Source organism: Culex pipiens, chromosome 2 (genome assembly GCF_016801865.2).
Source record: "Culex pipiens pallens isolate TS chromosome 2, TS_CPP_V2, whole genome shotgun sequence".
Classification (NCBI taxonomy): Eukaryota; Metazoa; Arthropoda; class Insecta; order Diptera; family Culicidae; genus Culex; species Culex pipiens.
In genome coordinates this window covers 99,989,579-100,011,568 of record NC_068938.1, presented here as the reverse complement: position 1 = coordinate 100,011,568, position 21,990 = coordinate 99,989,579, and the positions used below count along the sequence as shown (strand labels likewise).

Below are 21,990 nucleotides of genomic sequence, written 5' to 3'. Positions count from 1 at the left end.
GGCGTTCTTAATTGCTAGATTCCTACTCGAAACTAGGTGTCCGAAGGTTTGATTGTTGAGGCAATTGCAAACCTCTTTTAACACCCAAGCTTCCATCCACCCCGGGATTCGAACTGACGACCGTTGGATTGCGAGTCCAACTGTCTATCAGCGACTCCACCGAGACAGGACCCAGGGAGACGACTTCTACACCTGGACTGAGCTAACGACCTAACCTCTAAGTTAGACCGAGGCCAACTTTTACTTCCCCGTCCGACTGAAGGCGTGATCAGACAAATCTCGTCTCAAATTTGCCACCGGGATCTTCTGGGATCGAACCCAGGCCGACTGGGTAGGAGGCAACCACGCTTACCCTTACACCACGGGTCTCGGCAAAAAACCTTTCCAACGAGGCCAAAACATCGAAGCTCTGATAACCCTATCAAAAGTTATTTATACACTTTTTGGAGGCCGAATCTCAGATATTTTCTTGGATATTTTGATGATAGCAATATTATATTTATATTTTAATTAAAAGGCTCATCTGTTACGATTTGTAACCAAGGGGAGAGGAGGGGGGTCAAACATCCAAAACGTTGCGTTACGTTATAACAGGACGCTCGCTATAAAATTATAATAGAGCAATCTACCCAAGTAACCACAAGCATTTAATCAAAACTCTAAATTCACTCTTATTAAACATTCTCAATGCTATGACACTTTAAATAGACTTTCCAAATGTTTTGAAACATTTGTAGCTTGAAACATTATTACCTACTGTATAATGACATATAGAACAGCCAATTAAAGTTTCAAAGCATTTAGCACAACAATGTTTTGAAGCATTAATGGTAAGCTTTATATATCACTGTAAAGTAAGCCTTTAATGTTACATCACACTTTGACATTTCTTAAATGTTTCAAAACACTAACTCAACTCTAGTGAGGGCAATAAAAGTTTGGCAGTATTTCGTGGTATTTGTATGTTTATGGTTGGAAAAATCGATCCGCGTCTATAAAAAAAGGTGAGTTTATTACAATAAATTTAACTAGGTTTTGTTTAAAATTATTCTTATTTCTAGCTGCGATGGCAAAAACAAAATCCGTAAAGGAGGAGGTCCAGGTTTTGCTGTGTGCTCGAACCGTAGGTCCGCGAGGGCGAAATCGTTTTTCGAAGTGAAAGACATACATCTATTCCAGCTTAAACAAAACCTTCGTCCACGTCACGGATCTTTCCGGCAAGGAAACTGGATCGCCCGTCACCGGCGGCAAGAAGTGACGAGATCTCGCTCTACGCCGCTTCGTTGGCCGCTCAGGGCGTCGCTGAAAAGTCGCTCAGAATCACCACGGCGCGCACACCGGCGGAAGCTGCATGCCATCGGCGGAAACCGCTCCAAGACCCCAGGACCGGGTGCCTAGTCGGCACTCTGAGCCCTGGCCGCATCGAAGACGTGATGCCGATCCCGTCCGATTTGCCTCGCCGAAGGGAGGTCGCCGCGAGAGAGAGAGTGCTGACATTTTTGTGGTGGCTTTTTTGTGACGCTGTGCGTGTTTCCTTTTACACACTCAGAAATGTAATTAATGAGGAATAAAGGATGAAAAAAAGTAAATATACAAGTGCGTTATATCGTGATTAACCTTTGTAGCTAAGTGAAGAATAAATGCTCCTATTAAACCTGCCAGGTGTTTTTATTTTCCCTGAAAAAAATAAAGTTGTTCTGACTGACTGTATTGAAAAACATAATCTGTTCATACATATTTCAGAACGGACGAGACGGTTGGCGCAGCGCATCAAGGAGAAACATCTCATAAACATCCAATTCAACACGCTGGTTAGAATCTCCAATGTAGAGAAACTCAACAAAAAAAACACAAATAAGCTTTCAAAACCATAATCTCAGTGTGAAAAGCACTCTCCCCAGAAAGAGAGAGAGAGAGCTGCGCAAAGCTTTTTGAATGTTTCTATTTTTAATACTGTCGGTAAAGCAGTATTTTGACATTTTACCACGGTATAACTTTATATCAACTCTACCCGTCGCCACTCAATTTTACCTCCATGCGTATAAAGTGAATATAATGTTTTGAGACTCTATTGGAATACTTTATATGTTGATATAGAGGGGACTTAAAGCTACCTTATACAGTCCCGCGGTTACTTGGGTACGTACGTATATATTGCATGTACGTACACGAAAATAAAGTGAGGTTAAATTTTGTCAGCCAGCAAAATCAAATGGTGCACTAGTGTGCGTACGCGAAACGTCATAAAGCTCTATAATTTTTTTTGAATAGATAAATAAATATTTATTTTTTTCTGCAAATTTCCGCAGAATCTGCACATTCTAGTACTTCACTTCCAACCCAGGGAGTTTTCGACTGATGGGACCAACATTGAAATCCATCAGTTTTGCAACACACCTTTTTGACGTTTCTGCAAAATCGCCATCAGCTCGGAAACTGTCAGTGTCCCTCAGAACAAAAATTTTCTTTCATCATAAGTGCGTCTTGCTTTGACCGAGTGAAATTACTCGTGGTTCGCTTTTTTCGCGTTCGTAAAAACTTTACCACTAGAACGGAAGAAACGTTTTAGACCGCAACACTAGCAGTGAAACCAGCAATTCTTTAGTTTCGTTGTGCGCACCACCAGGAAATCGAGCGTTTTCAACCCGTCGGGACATTCCTCCTCCCGCGTCGAGGAAGCCTCACCTCCTCAAAATGTCCGGTTCATCCAGTATCACCCGCAACGAGGTGGTCCAGTTCGTGCTGCGGATCTCGCTGGTGTCCATCGTGACGTACTACTCGGCGAAATGGCTTATGAAGAACCTGGACCCGACCAACAAGAGCAAAAAGAAGGCCATCGAAAAGGCGGAGGACATCCTACGGAAGTAAGTTCAGAGTCCAAAGTCCTCTCCGTCCCGACAAAAAGTCAACCGAGGGGGAATCTCTTACGAGGGTGAGCTATTAAAAAATTCTGTTCGTCGACTGGTGGCGCCGGGGACTCATGCTGTGGGAAGTGTCTAAAGTTTTTTTGTTGCGTTATGTAACCTGCGCCAGGCAGGCAGCGTTGCAAGAAGTTGCCCTTTTGCTTGGTTGCAGCCTACTTTGGTTTAAGGGGAACGTAAAAGATTTCTTAGATTAAACCCGTGACACACATAATGTTTAAAGGATCAATATCTGGCATGTAATTAGCACGTTAGAACGGAGTTCTTTTTAAGAATTTATAAAATTTTCCTTTCTGATAAAATTCGGAATTTCTTTGGAAATCGATAATTAGGTAACGCTTAAAATAAATTCTATTTCACGATTGGATTTCTCCCAAAAATATTTTTTGATTTGCAACGGTAGAAAACATGTTACAGAATATTTCTGATCTTTTAAATGATCATGCAAATTCAGAGAAAAAAAAACGAGTGAAAAATAAATCCATTCATGACTTGATTATCCGAAGGTTTTATGGAACTTAGAATAAATTACGACAAATTTCTTAAAAAAAAATTTTAAGTTCAAATTCGAGTTTTGCGACCCCATTTTAGTCAAATTCGAATCCAGGTTTTTAAGCGAAGATGGCGTTCGAATGGTGAACATCCGAAATGTCAAAATCGCGCTGAAGCACCAACATTAGAAAACAAATGTAGCTGTCATGCCATGGCACACTTTTTTCGGAATATTGGTACCACTGCGTGATTTTGACATTTCGGATGTTCACCAATCGAACGCCATCTTCGCTTAAAAACCTGGATAGTTGATTGCCTATTAAACAATAAAATGCATTTTATCAATATTTCATCTCCGCCATCTTGGATTTAAAAATTCTGAATCACTTTAGAATAGTATTATAATAACCCCTAAATCCCTTAAGCTTAACAATAAAAAAAAAACTAAAACAATTTTGTGGTTCAATAGGGTCCTAAATCCCAAAAATTTTTATGTACAACGATTGAAAACACGCTTAAAAACCATTTCTGATCACTTTTTGTTATTTTAATGCAAAAAAAAAGTTGACAAGACAACATTTTTTCGATGGATCAACTATGGTCCTCTTGGAAAGAGCTGTCAAGTAGGACCTTTTCTGTCAAAAAGGACCGCGATGTTAATTTTTCAAAATTGATTTAAAAATCCATTTTACTCTCTTTGTAGTCGTACAAAGGAACATTGCTCTCAGAAAAATAAGCTTTACCGCTGTAAACAATAATCTAAGCTTCATTTTAGAACCCAATTATCCTGAATCAAATTTTGCCAAGGCCTTCGTATTAAATAAATGTCAACCCAAGTGTTCTTCTTCTGTTAGACATATTCCGAATTTCAAGCCCAATTGTCAACAATGCAAATATCACATTTTTGCCTTCCTCACCTCACTGAGGCAAGGCTATAAAATCACTCAACAATTGAACTTTTTAAATAAGCCTTCTAGATATACCTTTACGTATACATATCGGCTCAGAATCAAATTCTGAGCAAATGTCTGTGCGTGTGGATGGACGTAGAATTTTTTTTCTCACTCACTTTTCTCGGAACTGGCCCGACCGATTTTGTCCGGATCTATGTTTTTATATTCGCCTTCAGGTCCTTTAAGTCTTTTTTTAATTTCATCCGGTTTGGTGCAGTACTTCAAAAGTTTTGTTAGAAAAACTGTTTTGGTTGATACTAAAAAGGGTCATTATTTACATAATTTGAAAGCTCCGGCGGATAGCTGTCGGAACTTTCCGCTCAGTGCACGCACACAAACACTGCAGTGCTTTCAAATGAATAATAAAAATGTATCATAGATGGCAGCACTCAGATGTATAGTGTCTTTACTAAGTAAGCGTTAGCCAAAGCTTTCAGGAGGAAGGCAGCAACCACCTTCTGGTGGATTAAGTAACGTTTTTTTAATGTATTTTGCAGACTGGTGGCAAGCTTATCAAAAAGTTCATGAATTTTTTTTTTTCTCATAAAATTATTTTTATTAGGTCCTTTTCGGTACTGGGACCTGGTTAGGACCGAGTCGGCTTTTGTAGGGGCAGGGGGGGCAGAATGGACCAGGGGGGCAGAATGGGCCACCCTTGGTTTTGGGCTTTAGAATGGATTTAGACCAATTGTAAGGCAAGGGTCTTATAAAGGACGTCAAATAACTTCACCATACCGAAAACAACGTTTGAATTCATTGTATTCTTCGAGTTATGAGCAAAAGGTAAATTTATTGACAAAACCACGCAAATGTTGTTTATTTCGAGGTTTTTAAATAAGCTTTCTGAAAAGTTGGATTGTTTGAAAAAGTTTGCTCAATGCTTATAACGATACTAGACGTTACTACCAAGGTATACAAACAACAACGGAACCTTAAAATCATTTAGAGGCTTGGTGGTGGAAGTGTTAAATTAAAATCTACTTGGGGGCAGAATGGACCACCCTAATCCTGCATTATAAAAACAATCAAAAGTTATGAAATTTTGATTAAATGGATTATTTCACTCCTGGTAGCTTCACAAATAACGTTTAATGCAACATTAGTTGATTTTTGAGTTGTTTTGATGATTATTTGTAAAAATAGTGTCCTTTTTCAACATATTAACACTATTTTCAAAAATGTTTGTTTTGGTAAGTGACTGTTTTATTAAAGTGGTCTAACTTCATGGAAACTATGTTAGAAAGGTACCTTAAGTCATTTCTTATCTCCCTTCAACGTTGTATTAGACGAAATGGCTTGTTTTCTAAGGTGGCCCATTCTGCCCCGCAGGGTGGCCCATTCTGCCCCGCACCCTGGAAAAGTAGTCGAAAAAACTTTTTTTTAAAGTGGCTCAAAAATAGTTTTAAGCTAAAAAATTTCATCAACCAAGTATACAACATTGAAGGGAACATCCCAAAGCATAAGCCTACTAAACTGCATTCATAAGTTTCCATGTTTTTCTATGGTTTTTGGCGCATTTTACTTAGGCGGGCCATTCTGCCCCCCCTGCCCCTAAAGGACGTTAAATAACATCACCATACCGAAAACGACGTTTGAATTCATTGTATTTTTCGAATTATGAGCAAAATTGTAAATTTATTGAAAAACCACGCAAATGTTGTTTATTTTGAGGTTTTTAAATAAGCTTTCTGAAAAGTTGGATTGCTTGAAAAAGTTAGCTCAATGCTTATAACGTTACTAGATGTTACTACCAAGGTATACAAACAACAACGGAACCTTGAAATCATTTAGAGACTTGGTGGTGGAAGTGTTAAATTAAAATCCACTTGGGGGCAGAATGGACCACCCTTATCCTGCCTTATAAAAACAATCAAAAGTTATGAAATTTGGATTTAATGGATTATTTCACTCCTGGTAGCTTCACAAATCACGTTTAATGCAACATTAGTTGATTTTTTAGTTGTTTTGATGATTATTTGTAAAAATAGTGTCCTTTTTCAACATATTAACACTATTTTCAAAAATGTTTGTTTTGGTAAGTGACTATTTTTATAAAAGTGGTCTAACTTCATGGAAACTATGTTAGAAAGGTACCATAAGTCATTTCTTATCTCCCTTCAACGTTGTATTAGACAAAATGGCTTGTTTTCTAAGGTGGCCCATTCTGCCCCGCAGGGTGGCCCATTCTGCCCCGCACCCTGGAAAAAAAGTCGAAAATACTTTTTTTTTAAAGTGGCTCAAAAACAGTTTTAAGCTAAAAAATTTCATCAACCAAGTATACAACATTGAAGGGAACATCCCAAAGCATAAGCCTACTACACTGAATTCATAAGTTTTCATGTTTTTCTATGGTTTTTTGCGCATTTTACTTAGGCGGGCCATTCTGCCCCCCCTGCCCCTAATTACATTTGACTTAATAATTACAGAGGATCTTGTGTGTAAATGTTAGTGGGAGGGGAGCCGATTACCCGCGGCCTACTCGGGGTTAGTAGGGAAGGGATTGATGTTAGAAGACAAGTCGAGGGAAGGGAAGGGGGATTGTGTAGGGGTCTTGGTTGGCTCTGCTGGCCTTTGCTTTTGTCCTCAGCCGCAACTCGGTGTCCAGCTGCTGGGGCGTTCTTGCTTTGCTTCCGGTGCAAACCAGAAACGACGGCTTTGTGTGAAGGCGAGTTATACTAACTGAAGGAAAACTAACTGAAGGAAAACTAACTGAAGACAAACTAAATGGATATTTTGGAATCTAAGAGGAACTGATAGATCGGATAGAGAACATCAAGGTCTAGTTGAGATAACGCGTCTCGCGTCGGGATTTCTGGTGGTCTTCCTCGGGCCCTGAGGGTATCTTTCAACTTAATTCTGTGAACATGGTGATCTGGACACGCCCATACGAGATGGTCGATGTCCTGATAACCCTGCCCACAGTCGCAAAGGTTCGTATCACTCATGTTGATACGGTAAAGATGAGCCTTGGACGAGTAATGGTTCGACATAAGGCGAGACATCGTTCTGATGAATCCACGCGTCAAGTCCATCCCCTTGAACCAGGCTTTTCTTTGCACCTTAGGTCGTATGGAATACATCCAACGTCCCTTGGTGTCGTCGTCCCATTGTTTTTGCCAATCCAGAAGCGCACGCTGCCTCGGAAAACCGTAGCATTCTTGTAGGCTAATTGGCCTTTCAAAAATGTCTCCACTCTCAGCACCCTTCTTGGCGAGCAAGTCCGCTTTCTCATTACCCGGAATCGAGCAATGAGCGCGGACCCATACCACCGTGATGCTGAAGGACTGAGCCGCCAGGTTGTTTAAAGTCTTGCGTATTTCCGTGAGGAAAAACGTAGACTCCCTGGTCGGCTTCAGAGTCCGGATAGCCTCAACAGAGCTAAAGCTATCGGTGAAGATGAAGTAGTGGTCAGGTGGCATGGTCTCGATGATTCGCAGTGCGCAGTAAACCGCGGCTAACTCTGCGACATAAACCGAACTCGGGTCCTTCAGCTTAAAGAACAGCTGATAAGATTCATGATAAACACCGAAGCCCGTACAGCCGTCGAGCTTGGAGCCATCGGTGAAGAATCTGTTGTTTGGAGGAACATGGTTGTACTTTGATGCGAAGATCGACGGTACAACTCCCCGCAGAAGATGGTTTGGGATACCGCGAGTATCGGCTTTCATGGACGTGTCGAAGCCAATCAGGGTGCTGTTGGTTAACGGAGGCGTGCGCTGTACCGTTGTGCTCGGGCTCCACTCCCACGATGACATAAAGTCATAGTATAGAAGCATGCGCCGAGACTCAACGTGAAGGTTCAGCAACGTTTCAAAGTTGTCAATTACCAGTTTATTCCTGTAATCACACCGGATCAGGAACCGGTAAGACAGTTCGTAGTAACGAGTTCGCAGAGGCAACACTCCCGCCAAGACCTCGAGGGTCATGTTGTGAGTTGAGTGCATGCATCCCAAGACAATGCGAAGACTTCGGTACTGTATCCGCTGGAGAACCAACAAGCGTGATTTCGCAGCTGTTTGGAAGCAGAAATTGCCATATTCCAGCACCGAGAGTATCGTTGTCTTGTACAGTCGAAGCAGGTCAGAAGGATGAGCACCCCACCGGTTGCCAGAGACGCTGCGCAGAAAATTAGTTCTTTGCAGGCACTTTTGCTTCAGGTAGTTAATGTGCTTCCCCCATGTTCCCTTTTGATCAAAGATGGTACCCATGTACATGAAGTGGTCCGACTGCTCGATAGTCTTTCCCGAAAGAGAAAGATTGAGCTGCGGCGGTTCATGCTTCCCCGTAAAAACGACCAGTTCCGTCTTCTCCGGAGAGAATTCAATACCCTTTCCAACTGCCCAATGGGCCAAGTTGTTCAGGGTATCTTGCAAGGGTTCTAGCAGATCGACTTCCTTCTTGGCAGCGATTGAAACCACTGCGTCATCTGCGTACTGTATAAGGGAGCAGTCTCCGGTCAAGCAATCATCGATATCGCTGACGTAGAAGTTATACATGGATGGACTTAGGCGTGAGCCTTGTGCCAAACCCATGTAACTTATCCGGGTGATTGCCAGATCACCTTGCACAAAGTGCATGTGTTTTTCTGACAACAGGTTGATGAGGAAGTTGCACATCGTCGGATTGAGACCGCTCCGCCGCAGCTTTACTCCCAACACATCGATGGAGACTGAATCGAATGCACCCTTGATGTCTAGAAAGACAGAAGCCATTTGCTGTTTCTTACCACGGGCTATGTCGATCCCTGTGGCCAGCAAGGCTAGACAGTCGCTTGTTCCCTTGCATCTCCGGAAGCCATACTGCGTGTCTGACAGCAAGTGCTCTCGTTCCATCCATGGTTCGAGGCGGTCGAGGATCATCTTCTCCAGCAACTTGCGTAGACACGACAGCAAGCTGATTGGACGATACGAGTTGTGTTCGGATGCCGGCTTACCGGGCTTTTGAATGGCAACCACCCGGACCTGTCGCCATTCGTGTGGAATTACGTTCTGCTCCACCAACGTGTTGAACAGTTTCAACAGACGCTGCTTGGCGACGTCCGGAAGATTCTTCAGCAAGCTGAACTTAATCTTGTCCGGACCAGGAGCAGTGTTGTTGCCCGTCAATAGTGCTATGGAGAGCTCTACCATCGAGAAGGGAGGATTAGAATCGCTCCCATCAACAACGTCGAATGATGGTTGTGTCGGCACCGAGTCCGGGCACACCTTCTTGGCGAAATCCAATATCCACTTGTCCGATTTTTCCACACTCTCGTTCGGAACGGAACCTCTACGCATGGCCCTCGCAACGCGCCACAGAGTGCTAAAAGTTCATGAATCTCGCTTTTGACAGTCCATATAGGGTGAACGCTCCATAAACTGGTTGCACTAAATAGGATATACAGGCCATTTATGAGTGAATTTGAAAATAAGTTTATTTAATATTTAGGTTTGTAATTTGAAATTGTTATTTATTGTCTAGTTATTTTTTTTGTTAAGACCGAGCCATGCGGTAACGCTTCCGCCTCGTAAATGGGAGTTCAGAACCCGGTGCGGACCAACATAGCTGGTGATCGTTTTCCTTCTGGATACGATTTCTAAGTAAAGGAAAGGTAGTTTATCGTCACAAGCTGGACATTATCTTCTTGGAATATTGACATTTCACACTAATTTGTGTTAAGAAGTTAACATTAAAAAATGTGAACGATTGACTTCGTCCTCAAAAGGCTGGATAATATTTTATTTTTTCTAGTTATTTATTTTTCGACAAAACATATTCAAAATTATTCATCAAAAACAAAATTTGAAATAATTTTTCACAAAAAAAAACTTTTTTTCAATTGCACATTTGCTGGCTCTTTTACCCTATATTTAGCGTCAGAGGGGTAAAGCGACCAAATAGCGGGGTCCACGGTCCAACCAATGTGAGTATCGCGGCCCATACATACAATTTGACAATCTTGCCATAAGGTATTTTGTTTATCCTATTGCAAATGATAAGAAAATTGTCTTTTTATAGAGGTTTAAATGTGATTAGAAATATTAGTAAAAGCTTATTTGACATACAAATAATAAAACATTGTACAAAACCCAATAAATGTTTTATTAAAATATTTTAAGAAAAATATAACTTTCCAAAAAGACATAGTCACTCGCGAGCACAAATCTAACCAGACGAATAACTGCTCTGATGTATTCCTACCGTTTGTCACCTCAACACCAATCGCTACTGAACACTCTCTCTTTGCTCTTCCTCTCACTCCAATCGGGTAGAACAGCGAATGGTTCAAAGAGACCGATTGCGTTGAGTCGCTCGTAGCTGACTGAAAATAGTTTGCGATATGCTTTGCTTTTATCGCAGGCCAAGGGTGCATGATACTGATGATACTCGTCGGTTGACACACCTAGGCGAGGAACATCCCGGAAGGAGCCCAACTACATCCGTAGTGCTGTTTGGACAAAACAGCATGGCTCTGGTTTCTTGCAAGTGTCCTATTTTCTTACCTCCACGTTGGCTTGGTTTAGTCATCATGATGACAAAGTGTAACCTAGCTGGTGGCCTGTGGAAACGACTCGTAAACCTTTGACCAGCGAGGGTCAGAGTGGAGACGGCTAAAAGAAAGGGACGCGTCAATGTGGGAAAGGGAAGTAATGTGTGATTGTAGACGGTATTGTTTTGATTCGCAGTATGTTGAGTCAACTGCTGTGGATGTACCTGAGCATCGCAGAACGGGGTTTCTCCTCTTTCCATTTCAGATAACAGCTATCTTCTGTTTATTTTGTTTCACTGATTTTCTAAAACGGCCTCTGTTTACTATCCTCCATTTGATTTCGATTTTACTTATTTGATTCTCTTATTTCTCAACGCTTTTCCACTCTATTTTACCAATGGGGTACATGCCACGGCGAAATTTCTCAGAGATGGCGCTGTACGAGTAGTGGTAAGAAATTTAAATTTATATGGGGAAAATCAGTTTTTTTCAAAAATCTCCGAAACCATGCAAGGTAGACGGGTAAAATTTCTCCTGGTAGTAGATAAAAAAAATACCTATCACTACGTCTACTTTTCAAGCCTCAGTTTTGATTTATATTCAAAATAATTAATTTTTCATGATTTCCCCCATACATTTTAAATGCAGTTTACCACTCGCGTGACAGCTGCCGCCATGCTCTTTTCTCTCTTGTTTCTCTCTCGCTCTCTCCAACTTTTTGACAACTTCTGTCAGAGCAAACTGTCAAACGTCGTCGGTCAAATCGTGTGAGCTGTTCAGCAGAAGGAAAATTCTATAGTTTTTGTGATTTTTCGGTGGAAAAATGGTTCTCCCGACGTTTGCGAATACTCCAGCTGCTCGCTGCTGGCTGGCTACCAATCCTTCCAGCGGGACATTTCGCTGGGCCGCCACAACAGTCTGTCGCTGGCGGTTCCACCGTTCCATAAGGTAAGATTTTGTAGCGGAGCGGGGAGGAGGTTATGTTCTTACTGGCTAACATCCGAGTCATTGTCCGGGTATTTTCTCTTCTCTTTGGCAGCCTGCGGAAAATCTGGTCAAACTTCAGGCCGATGGCAAATCCAGCAGCATCAAAATGGACGTTGATCACGGAACGACGACGCTCGGGTTCCGGTTCCAAGGTGAAGTTATTCTGGCGGTCGATTCCCGTGTCAGTTTATCGGTTCGCAGACGGTGAAAAAGATTGTCGAGATTAACGAATACCTGCTGGGAACGTTGGCGGATGGTGCGGCCGATTGTGTGTACTGAGATTGGCTGCTGGCCAAGGAGTGCCGAATCTAAAAGTTGCGCAACAAGGAACGCATTTCGGTGGCCGCGACCAGCAAAATCATGTCCAACATTGTGTACTACTACAAAAGCATGGGTATCAGCATGGGAATGATGTTGGCCGGGTACGACAAGCGCGGTCCTCAGCTGTGTTACATCGATTCCGAGGGAACGCGCACCCCCGGCAAGGTCTTCTAGGTGATCAGTGGTTCGATTTACACGTACGGCGTGCTCGGTTCCGGCGATCGGTCGGACTTGTCGGATGATGACGCGCATGATTTGGGACGGCACGCCATCTACCACGTGACGCACCTGGATGGAGGCGGTGCACAAGTACGGGGCGGACGCGCTGAGGCTGTACCTCATCAATTCACCGGATGTGCGCGCGGAGAATTTGCGGTGAGTTTGATATCTTGAACGTTTCTCTAGAAGTCGTTGCTAATAATGATGTCCCTTTCAGCTTCAAGGAAGTCGGCGTCAAGGACATCATGAAGGACGTGTTCCTGTCGCGTTTCGCTTCCTGTTGCAGAAAATTGATCGGTTCGAGATGGAGGACAAGATTGTATATCGATATGACGCGGGTCGTCACGCAAGCACGCGCCCGCGGATAACGGAAGCTGCGATTAAGAGATCGAGGAGAACAACACGCTGGACCGGACCCAAGAAGAAGGCGTCTGTCTGAGGTGTAGTTGGGACAGACATGGCTCGGACAAATGGCATTCAAAAAAGTTAGTTAGTTTGAAACAAATGGTAATATTGAGTGATGCATTGGAATAAGGGAAGAAGAACAAGTGTAGGCCTAGGTTCTGATCGTCGAGGAGAACTATTTGCATTTATTTTTGAATAAAATAAACAAAAATCAACGAGGGGGGGGGGGGGGGGTCAGGGGGCAGAGCGACGTCCTTGGCCTGCGGTGAAATCAGCATGTTCTTTCGGGGAACAACGTCCACGTTGTCCTGGGCGATCATCTTTTCCTCCCACTTCAGCATGTCTTCGCGGTACTTGGCCACAGCGGCGACCGCTCGTCGTTGGGAGTTTTCTTCTGGGTCTCGCTCAGCTTGCACCACTGCTCCGAGATTTGTTCTGGGATCGATACTCGTCCCGGAGAGATTTTTTGACTTCTGATCCTGGCAGTACAGCAGGAACCCGTTCAACGGTCACTTCAGGTTGCCCAGATCTTAGACGCGAATAGCTTCTCGTGCCATCTGGAGTGTCCTGCGAGGTCTATCGTCGCCGTGTTGTTTTTGTTGAGAATCGCGTCCAGGTCCTTTTCTATGAACACTCGGGTCGTTTTGTTTTACGTCTCCATACTACATCCGGACACTGCTCGGCAAGATCATTCCGTGTGTTGTTCCGGAACTTTTTGTTCTGCTCTTTCTGGGCGTTGGTCGTTATCGTCACCTTAAAAAAGGAAGCCAACTGCGGAAGAATCTCTAACGCGGAAACTGATGCATCACCTGTTGTATACCGTAATGGATCGATACCTATCTAGTGCGGAAACAGAACAACCCAGCACTTCTTGCACCTATTGGAGACTGAAATGACCACACCGCCTGTTATCTGCAGACCAAGGATTAATTACTCAAAATGTAATATAATCTGACCACGATAAAGCGGTCTTTTTGATGACCCCTACCCCGAGAACCACTTGAATAACATTTTATTTCAAAAATGAATTTTACACATAATAAGATAAAGTATAAAAACAAATCGAAATCGAACCATTTGAAACGCGGAACTTGTTACTTCTTCATCGGATTTGTCTTCTTCATCATTTTCGCTTTTATCTTCTCCGAACTATTCTTTAAATTACGGAATCCGGCAACCTTTTGGGGCGTCGTTCTTCATCTTGCCTCGCTTCTTCAGGAGTGATCGAATCTGAAATCGAACGACGACGTCAGAAGACTTGTTCCGGTCCAGCCAATTATGTCCTCGCCGCCGGTCGCAGTGCCCAACGTCGTCGGCTCGCGTTTGCAGCACTTGATTTGCTGGTTCATGTGGCCGCAGCGGCACAGTTTTCATCAGTTGAGACAGGACTAAACAGATTGTGGACGGTCTGGTAGCACACGAGACACTCAATGACGTTCTTTCACCTGCGACGACACGGGTTCGATCTGCTTCTGGTTTTCCTCACCACTATTTCCCACCGGACCATGCTCCCGTTCATTCATTGGACCTTTTTTCCTCCACCATTCTGGAATCTTTATCCTCCGGCGTTTTCCACCACTACTCTGCAGTTGATATGGGCAATGGTTTCGCTGCTGCCGTTGAGACCCGACCTCCTCGTAAAACTGACCCGCCTCCAGTGAACCATATCTGCTGAATGGAGCTCCGGCTGTTGAACAGCTCGAAGCTATTGCTGGAGTCTACTGCCGGACGAAGAACCTTCGCCAGCGTTGGCCATGATGCAGTGGTTGGAACCTCCTGCTTGCGTACGACGGCTATCCGGTGCAGGGCGCGTTGCTGATGTTGGCGAGCAACCCCGCAGAGGGATTCTAAGTAGGACGGTTGTGTGCAGATTCCGGCCGGGCGGTGTTGGACCCTGAAAGGAGGGAATGTTTGTTTCCGGGGTTAATTTAAAGATCATTTTTTAGGTGAAGTGTGGTATTACGACGACGGATCAGTTAGAATACGCCAAACGTTTGCGTTCCTGGTACGTCAACTTGCCCGGTTCCTAACATTCTGCACTTCATAGTCTTCCTTGGCCACTCACACGAAATACTCTTCTGGGTCGGTGACCGAGGAGGCAGACGGTCCCCGGTCGATAGCGGACTGTCCGGTATGTTGTCCTGCAGATCGTACGTGTTCGAACCCCACGTATCGAACGATTCCGAGAAGTAGTATTAAAACATGGTCCCGGCGGAAAGTGGGCCGGGCGTAATCCTCCGGCTGCGGATCCACCGCCGGATAGATGATGTGCGTCGCCTTTTCCTCGTCCGATGTCTTCTAGTTCTGGTGGTTGATCGCGTGATGATGAGGTTCGCCGTTTGCTTGCCCACCTCCGGCCCGATATATACGCTCGGCATCCGCAGCAGCATCTGGATGACGGGGTTCTTGTGCATCGGATTTCGAAACGGTGCACTTGACCGATTTATTCGAACATACCAAAACATAAACAAAAATAAAAACAACTCCTACCGTTGCGCACTGTAAATCAGTTCTAAAAAAAAAAATTACAGAGAAACCGGGATTTTGACTATATTCAAAAATCTTAGGCTAAGGAAATGTAAAAATGTTATTGTATTCACATATTTGTCCATTATCTCTTACTTATTGAAACATAACTGTTCAAAATCAGTGTTTTCAAATAAAATATTAAAAACCAGAGTTACTACTCGATACGGTAACTGTTTACGTCACGGTGGTGCCATCTGTTGGTATAAATTTAGTTCATCTTAACTACCGCCAGGGGGATTTGGCGTTGAACAAGTGCGAACCTGGTGGCAATTCGGCTGCCCGTACCCCATTGATGCTGCTGTAACAAACTGTCTGCTTTCCCTTACTTTGCCAGCGATGTCAATTCTGTTTATCATGTGCCTTTTCTTTATTTATCTATTTGAATAATTTCTCATCTTCCCTGTAAATTGCCCTCAATACAATCTAAGCTTGTTTGTTACCTCTATTTATTAACTATTGTTAATTTCTTTATCTACTTCATAAATTACTATCTTTCTTTTACTATTGATTCTTTACATAGTATATTTCCTTCACTGTCCATTGTTTTGAAACTTCACCTTTTTCTTAAGCAAGTGAGGTTCGAGCCCTTACTCAATTTATGGAATGATTAAAGGATTAACACAAATATTACTATTGTACTTTTGCTAAACTTTTATAACATGCTTAGGATCAAAAATTGTAACAAAACACCGCGACAAAAGAAATAACAACATATAAACACGACTCAATACTAGGAAAGATTTCAGGAGAAAACAATACACAGTAAATAACAATTAGTTTTTGAATTCAAACTAAAAATAAAACAGTTTTTGCTGTAATGAAAGTTGATAGGCACACTATAGATGGTTAGGCGCTTATACTTACATCAAACCCTACGTAATGTACCACCCCCGGCCGAGTTAAAATGCGTAACCGGAAAAGAAGGTGTGCATGCCTGGCACGAACACTCAAAGCGTGTTCTAGCGTGTTGCTCGTACTGACTCAGAGCAAGGGTGAGATGTAGGTGTAAGGGCAGTGTTGTTCGTCGGGAACCTGGTGCATAAGATCGGTCAAGGCCCGTTCTTACACTGAAAATTGCGAATTGCGATATGCTTTGCTTTTATCATTTAAGAAATTGCTTAAAATCAATGATATCAATAAATAATATTTTGCATTTTTGTTGTTTACACAACATCAAAGACACATTTGGCAGCAATTTCTACCATTCCAAATTCTAATTGATGGCAAACTGTTGTAGTACAGGCCAAGTGAGCGCCACGCCAGTATTTTTTAGGCTCTCTTCTCTCTGAGCATATTCGTGTGTGACGCGGGTTGACGGACGGAGTAGGAAAAAAAATTCACGAAGTATTTGTTTCGCTGAGTGAAGCAACTGAGCAAGCCGCTAGCAGCCAGCGTGTCGAGTTCGTTGCGCGCTCCAGTAGGCAAAGATTCGTGCGGTGATGAATCAGTGATTTCTGATCTTTGAACTGAAAATCAGGACCCTTGCTTAACATGTTGAAAAATATTTCCCTTAAATGACAAAATGAACTCGCGATATCTATTTTCCCAAGAAAGACTGGTTTAGCAATTTTTTTGTAAATTGTAGAAAACGTTTGCTCAAAGTGCACAGTTATGACTGATTTTTTTTTTGTTTTTCTCTTTTCAATAAATTTTTGAATGTAAGCTTATGTTTTGGAACATAGCTTTGGAATACTAAAAAAACATATTTTTTTTTAATTCTAGAATTAATCATTTATTGTACATTAGCTGCCATTCTATGCATTGTTGTCCCAAGTCATTTTTGGACGATTCTGACTTTTTGACATTTTTAAGTTAATTTTGAGCATTCATAAACAAATACTAAATATTAATATTTACACCAAAATTAAGCATTTTAAAAAAAGTTGATAATTTTAGTTTACCAAAAATTTTAAAAATGGATCAAACTGTAGTAAGGCATGAACCAATCAATTAAACTTTAGGCTAGTTTCAGTGACTGTTAATATGCAGGAAAAATGTCTTCTAAACCCTTTAAGGCCTGATGGGTCATATAAATCCAAAAATCAAAATTTTCAAGACCTGCCTATAATTTTCGTTTGGTCATACGAATCATCTTCCCATTATCAACTAAAAACATATTTGAAACAAATCAGGCCTGAAAGGGTTAAATACACTTTTCAAACAATTGGGTCCTAAAATTAAGAATAGATTGCTGATATTATTGTTGACAACGAGAAAGCTTATTTTTCTGAGTACAATTACCCTGTGTACGACCGAAAAGGATTTAAAATGGAATTTTAATTCAATTTAAAAAAATAACTTTGCGGCCCTTTTTGACAGAAAAGTTCCTACTTGACAGTTCGTTCCAAGGGGACCAAAGCTGATCCATCGAAATAATGTTGTCTTGTCAATTTATTTTTTTGCATTAAAATGAAATAAATGTGATCAGAAATGGTTTTTAATCGTGTTATTTACCGTTGTACATAAAAATTGACACGGGGCTTTAAGATTGTTTACAATTAATAGTATGATGCGATGATTAATTAAACATCAAGTGCTAAAGGGTTTTGTTGTTGTTATGATTATCAAACAATTTATGCATAAAAAATAATATTTCAATGAATATCAATAATTGCAACACATCCGAGAATACCCGAAAACGTATTACAAAAGTTTAAGCGGTCAGCCTTACTGCGTTGTGATTACCGCAGAGGAGATTCTGAGAACGGTCCACATTTCACAGAATCTACAGGGGAGTAGAGATGCGTGGACATACCGTACCAAACGCTCCGATATTTTCTACTTAATGTAAGGTATGCACTTCGGAAGAAACCGGTCAAGAAAAATTTCAAATGGGCAGCAGCGGTAGCGAAAACAAACCAAAGAGGGTGAAGAAAAGCCCCAAGAAAACGTTCCATCTCTCTTGTTGTGCCGTTCGTAACCCCCATTCTTTTCAAGAGCATACCGGCCCTAAATCATTATGTGAATGGTGGTCATTATGTGTATGCTGAGTGGTGATCAGTGTAATATGTGGTGTACATGCTGGTTATGAAAAGTGCAGTGCAGTAAATTTCGAAAAAACATTCAACTCAATTGTCTATTTCATCACTTATTTACGGAACAGAACACGAAAATTCCGCACGCGCCAAGCTAATTCGTGCTGCGGGCAGAAACAAATTTATCTCCATCAAAAACTAATATTTAATTGACTGATTTCGCTGGTTTAGGTATAAGAATCACAAAACAAATTTGAAAAAATATTCAATAAAAACCATAAAAAATATCCTAAATTTTCGGAATAGCCTTCAACTAGGAAACTACAATTCACTTTGGCAACACTTGCGTTCGATCGCCGATTCACCCTCGTCTCGTACTCTCGCTGCCAACCCTTCTAATCTCTAATTTTATCTCCCGCTCGTTGCAGACTCGGTCCGAACATCAAGCGCCAGGCGGTGACTAACCTGAACGATTACGAGCTGGTGATTGCGTCGCACCTGGTCGTGCCGGAGAACATCAGCGTCAGCTGGGACAGCATCGCCGGGCTCGACCACGTCTGCCAGGAGATCAAAGAGAGCCTGGTGTTTCCGGTGTGCCATCGGGACATGTTCTCCGGTTCGGCGCTGTACCAGGCCCCGAAGGGCGTGCTGCTGTACGGACCACCTGGTAAGGGGGGATTTAAGGGTGTTTTTCGATTGGGTTGAGTTTATTGAGTGATTCGACAGAAACGTACACGCATCCTGGTGGCGAGTAGAAGCACTACGCGACGATGTTCGGAATGACAGCGTGCTTGGAAATATTCAAATTTTAGCAGTTTTTGATTTTTAATTCATTCAAATATGTTTTAACGTCGATGAAAGTTGTTGTAAAGTGTGGCAATCGCATAAACGAATCGAATGATGTATAAATCATAGGGGCTGAGTTAATTTTTCATGATTTTTTCCTTAAATTAACCAAAAAGCTCTTTTGAAAAATTGATAAAATTGATTGATAATGCTCCTTATGTGTGTTTTATTGATAGATCAAATTATTAGAGTCATATTACAGCATAATTACAATAATTTTCTAAGAAAATGGCCAGTTATTCGAATTTTTCCAAAAATTTCCAAAAAATCACCAAAAAGCATTTTTAAGGTCAATATTTTGGTCAAACAGGAAGAAAAGTATTGTTTAAACACTTTTACATTACATTTGATCATTACTTTCTTCTTTTGCAACATTTAACTCAAGTTATTCAAAATATCGATCATCTTTTTAGAAAAATCGCTTAAATAAAATACCAGTCACAATTAATCACTACAAATCACCACGCATTATGCTCGTTAGCGAAATTGCCACACTTTGCAATACCCCACTTTTCTGAAAATGCTTGATTTTTCATTATAAACGCGATTTTTCCCTAAAAACTGCTCAAAATGTATGGGGGCTGTCATTCCGAACACCGCTGGAACAACAGCGAACCTAGCGGAAAAAACGTCGTCGAATTCTTCAATGTTCTGTTTGGTTTTATTTTAGGTTGCGGCAAGACACTGATTGCCAAGGCCACGGCCAAGGAGGCGGGAATGCGTTTCATCAATCTGGACGTGGCCATGCTTACGGACAAGTGGTACGGAGAGTCGCAGAAGCTCGCTTCGGCCGTGTTTTCGCTGGCGGTTAAGATTCAACCGTGCATCATCTTCATCGACGAGATCGATTCGTTCCTGCGGGCGCGTAATTCCTCCGACCACGAGGCCACCGCCATGATGAAGACCCAGTTTATGATGTTGTGGGACGGGTTGAACACCGAGTCGGACTCGACGGTCATCGTGATGGGTGCCACCAACCGGCCCCAGGATCTGGACAAGGCCATCCTGCGTCGCATGCCGGCTCAGTTCCACATCGGACTGCCGAGCGAGGACCAACGGTTGAAGATCTTGCAGTTGATTTTGCGCCAGGAAAAGCTGTCCCGCGATGTCGAGTACGCCCAGTTGGCCCGCATGACAAACGGCTACTCCGGATCGGACCTGCGCGAGATGTGCCGAAACGCGTCCGTCTACCGCATCCGCAAGGTCATGCGAGAGAAGAGCAAGGAAATGGCGGCGGCGGCCGCGGCAGCAGCTGCAGCAAGTACTTCCAACGGGACGGTGGCCAACGGAAACTGCAACGGACGGGTGCCGGCCCCGATCGCGGCGGGTTCGCCCATTTTGGAAGAGACCCCGGCCATCACGATGGACGACCTGGTTGAGTCGCTGCGGAACATGAAACACTCCAAGTACAACTCCGGTCTCGTCAACGACGCTCGCATAGATTTAGACTAAAGTGCGGTGGTGCGCGGGCGTGTGTGTGTATGTTTTAGTGTGCGGATATTTTTCTCGTGATGCGCTTTTCCTAGCTCTTAGAATAACGTGTCGGATCGAAACGCTTATTTTATAGGATTTTTCAAATTATGTTTGTTTTTTTTTTTACCAAGCGAAACAAGTTTGATTGTACCTTTCTAAGATTTTTTCCTATTCCTTTTCGCCCCGACCTTGTTCATTTTGGCACAAGTTTTTAACCAGCTAGCAAATATACAGATGAATCAAAAACTCTACAAACACCAGTTGATATAAAATACATGTAAAATTGTATCTAAAAACCACAGAAATAATGAAGAAAACAGAAAACAAATAGCTTTCACTAGCGGGTAAGGCCGGTAGATTCATCAAGCTGAAAATTTAGAGAAAAGGAGATAAATTAAATTTAGTCTATAGTGACACGCAACAGTCAGATAGTTTGTAGATATTAGGCTACTGTTGGAATGTTCCGTTTAAATAAAAAAGAAACAGAAGGAATTTGCTGGAGTCAACCTCCGGATTCGGTGAAATTGTGGGAATAAAAAAGGAGCGAGGTTTTAATTATAAAAATATATTATATACTACACTTCATATTACTATATAAGACTATATTCCATCTGTGTAGAAATCTGAACTTGAATAAAGATTGTTGAATCGGTACCAAAACTAGGTGGAGCGGTATTTTTGTTTGGTACTAAAATCCTCCCCCCTCCCAAGCTACGCATATTAAAATTTAAATAATAAAAGATTCAAACACCACGTTAACCACCTTTCCCTGAAGTGTTACGTAATATTTGAGTGGACCCACCCCTTTACGCCTTTACTCTTTATACACTGAAAATACGCCACACTTTTTATTCAAGTACCCAAACACATGAATGATCTCGTGAATGATTGAATAAAGCCACATCATAGATCTAATTGCTTTGTGTTTCAACATCAATCCAAATCACTATCAAATGCAAGTGTTTGGGCGATTAACTTTTTGGTATTTTTTGACAAGTTAATGTCATTCGGGTGGCTCAAGCTTTTCAAGTGTTTTGCTCATGAATTTGTCCCACTGTCTTGAACTATTCAAAGTGATGAGGAAAACACTTGAAATTGATCTTAAGACCCACACAAAACAAGCACTATTCAAAGTCAACGTGATTTTCCACTTAAGAGCGAGTCCACGAGCAAAGCATACCCATCTCGCATCGACCTCACCAATCTGCCTGAAATTTTCAGGGGTTGTTTGTACATATAAAACTAGCATCTGGCCAAAATATGAGCACTCTAGGTCAACGGGAAGTGGGGCAAATCGGGACACAAAGTTTGAAGGTTCAAAAACGTCAAAAATCTTAAAAAGGCTATAACTTAGGCAAAATTCAATTTATTTTCAAATTTTAAAATGCATCTGAAAGGGC

The 21,990-nt window shown here is 42.1% G+C and overlaps 1 protein-coding gene and 1 pseudogene across 1 annotated transcript; both read left to right on the top strand.

Moving 5' to 3' along the window:
- Positions 1-2,449: 2,449 nt before the first annotated feature.
- Positions 2,450-21,253, top strand: LOC120413111 (outer mitochondrial transmembrane helix translocase). Its single transcript, XM_039573817.2, has 3 exons — positions 2,450-2,864; positions 18,700-18,938; positions 19,788-21,253. Exons 1-3 carry the CDS (start codon positions 2,695-2,697, stop codon positions 20,567-20,569), a joined length of 1,191 nt encoding a protein of 396 aa, XP_039429751.1. The 5' UTR covers positions 2,450-2,694; the 3' UTR covers positions 20,570-21,253.
- Positions 11,266-12,839, top strand: LOC120413151 (proteasome subunit beta type-5-like; annotated as a pseudogene).
- Positions 21,254-21,990: the final 737 nt, after the last annotated feature.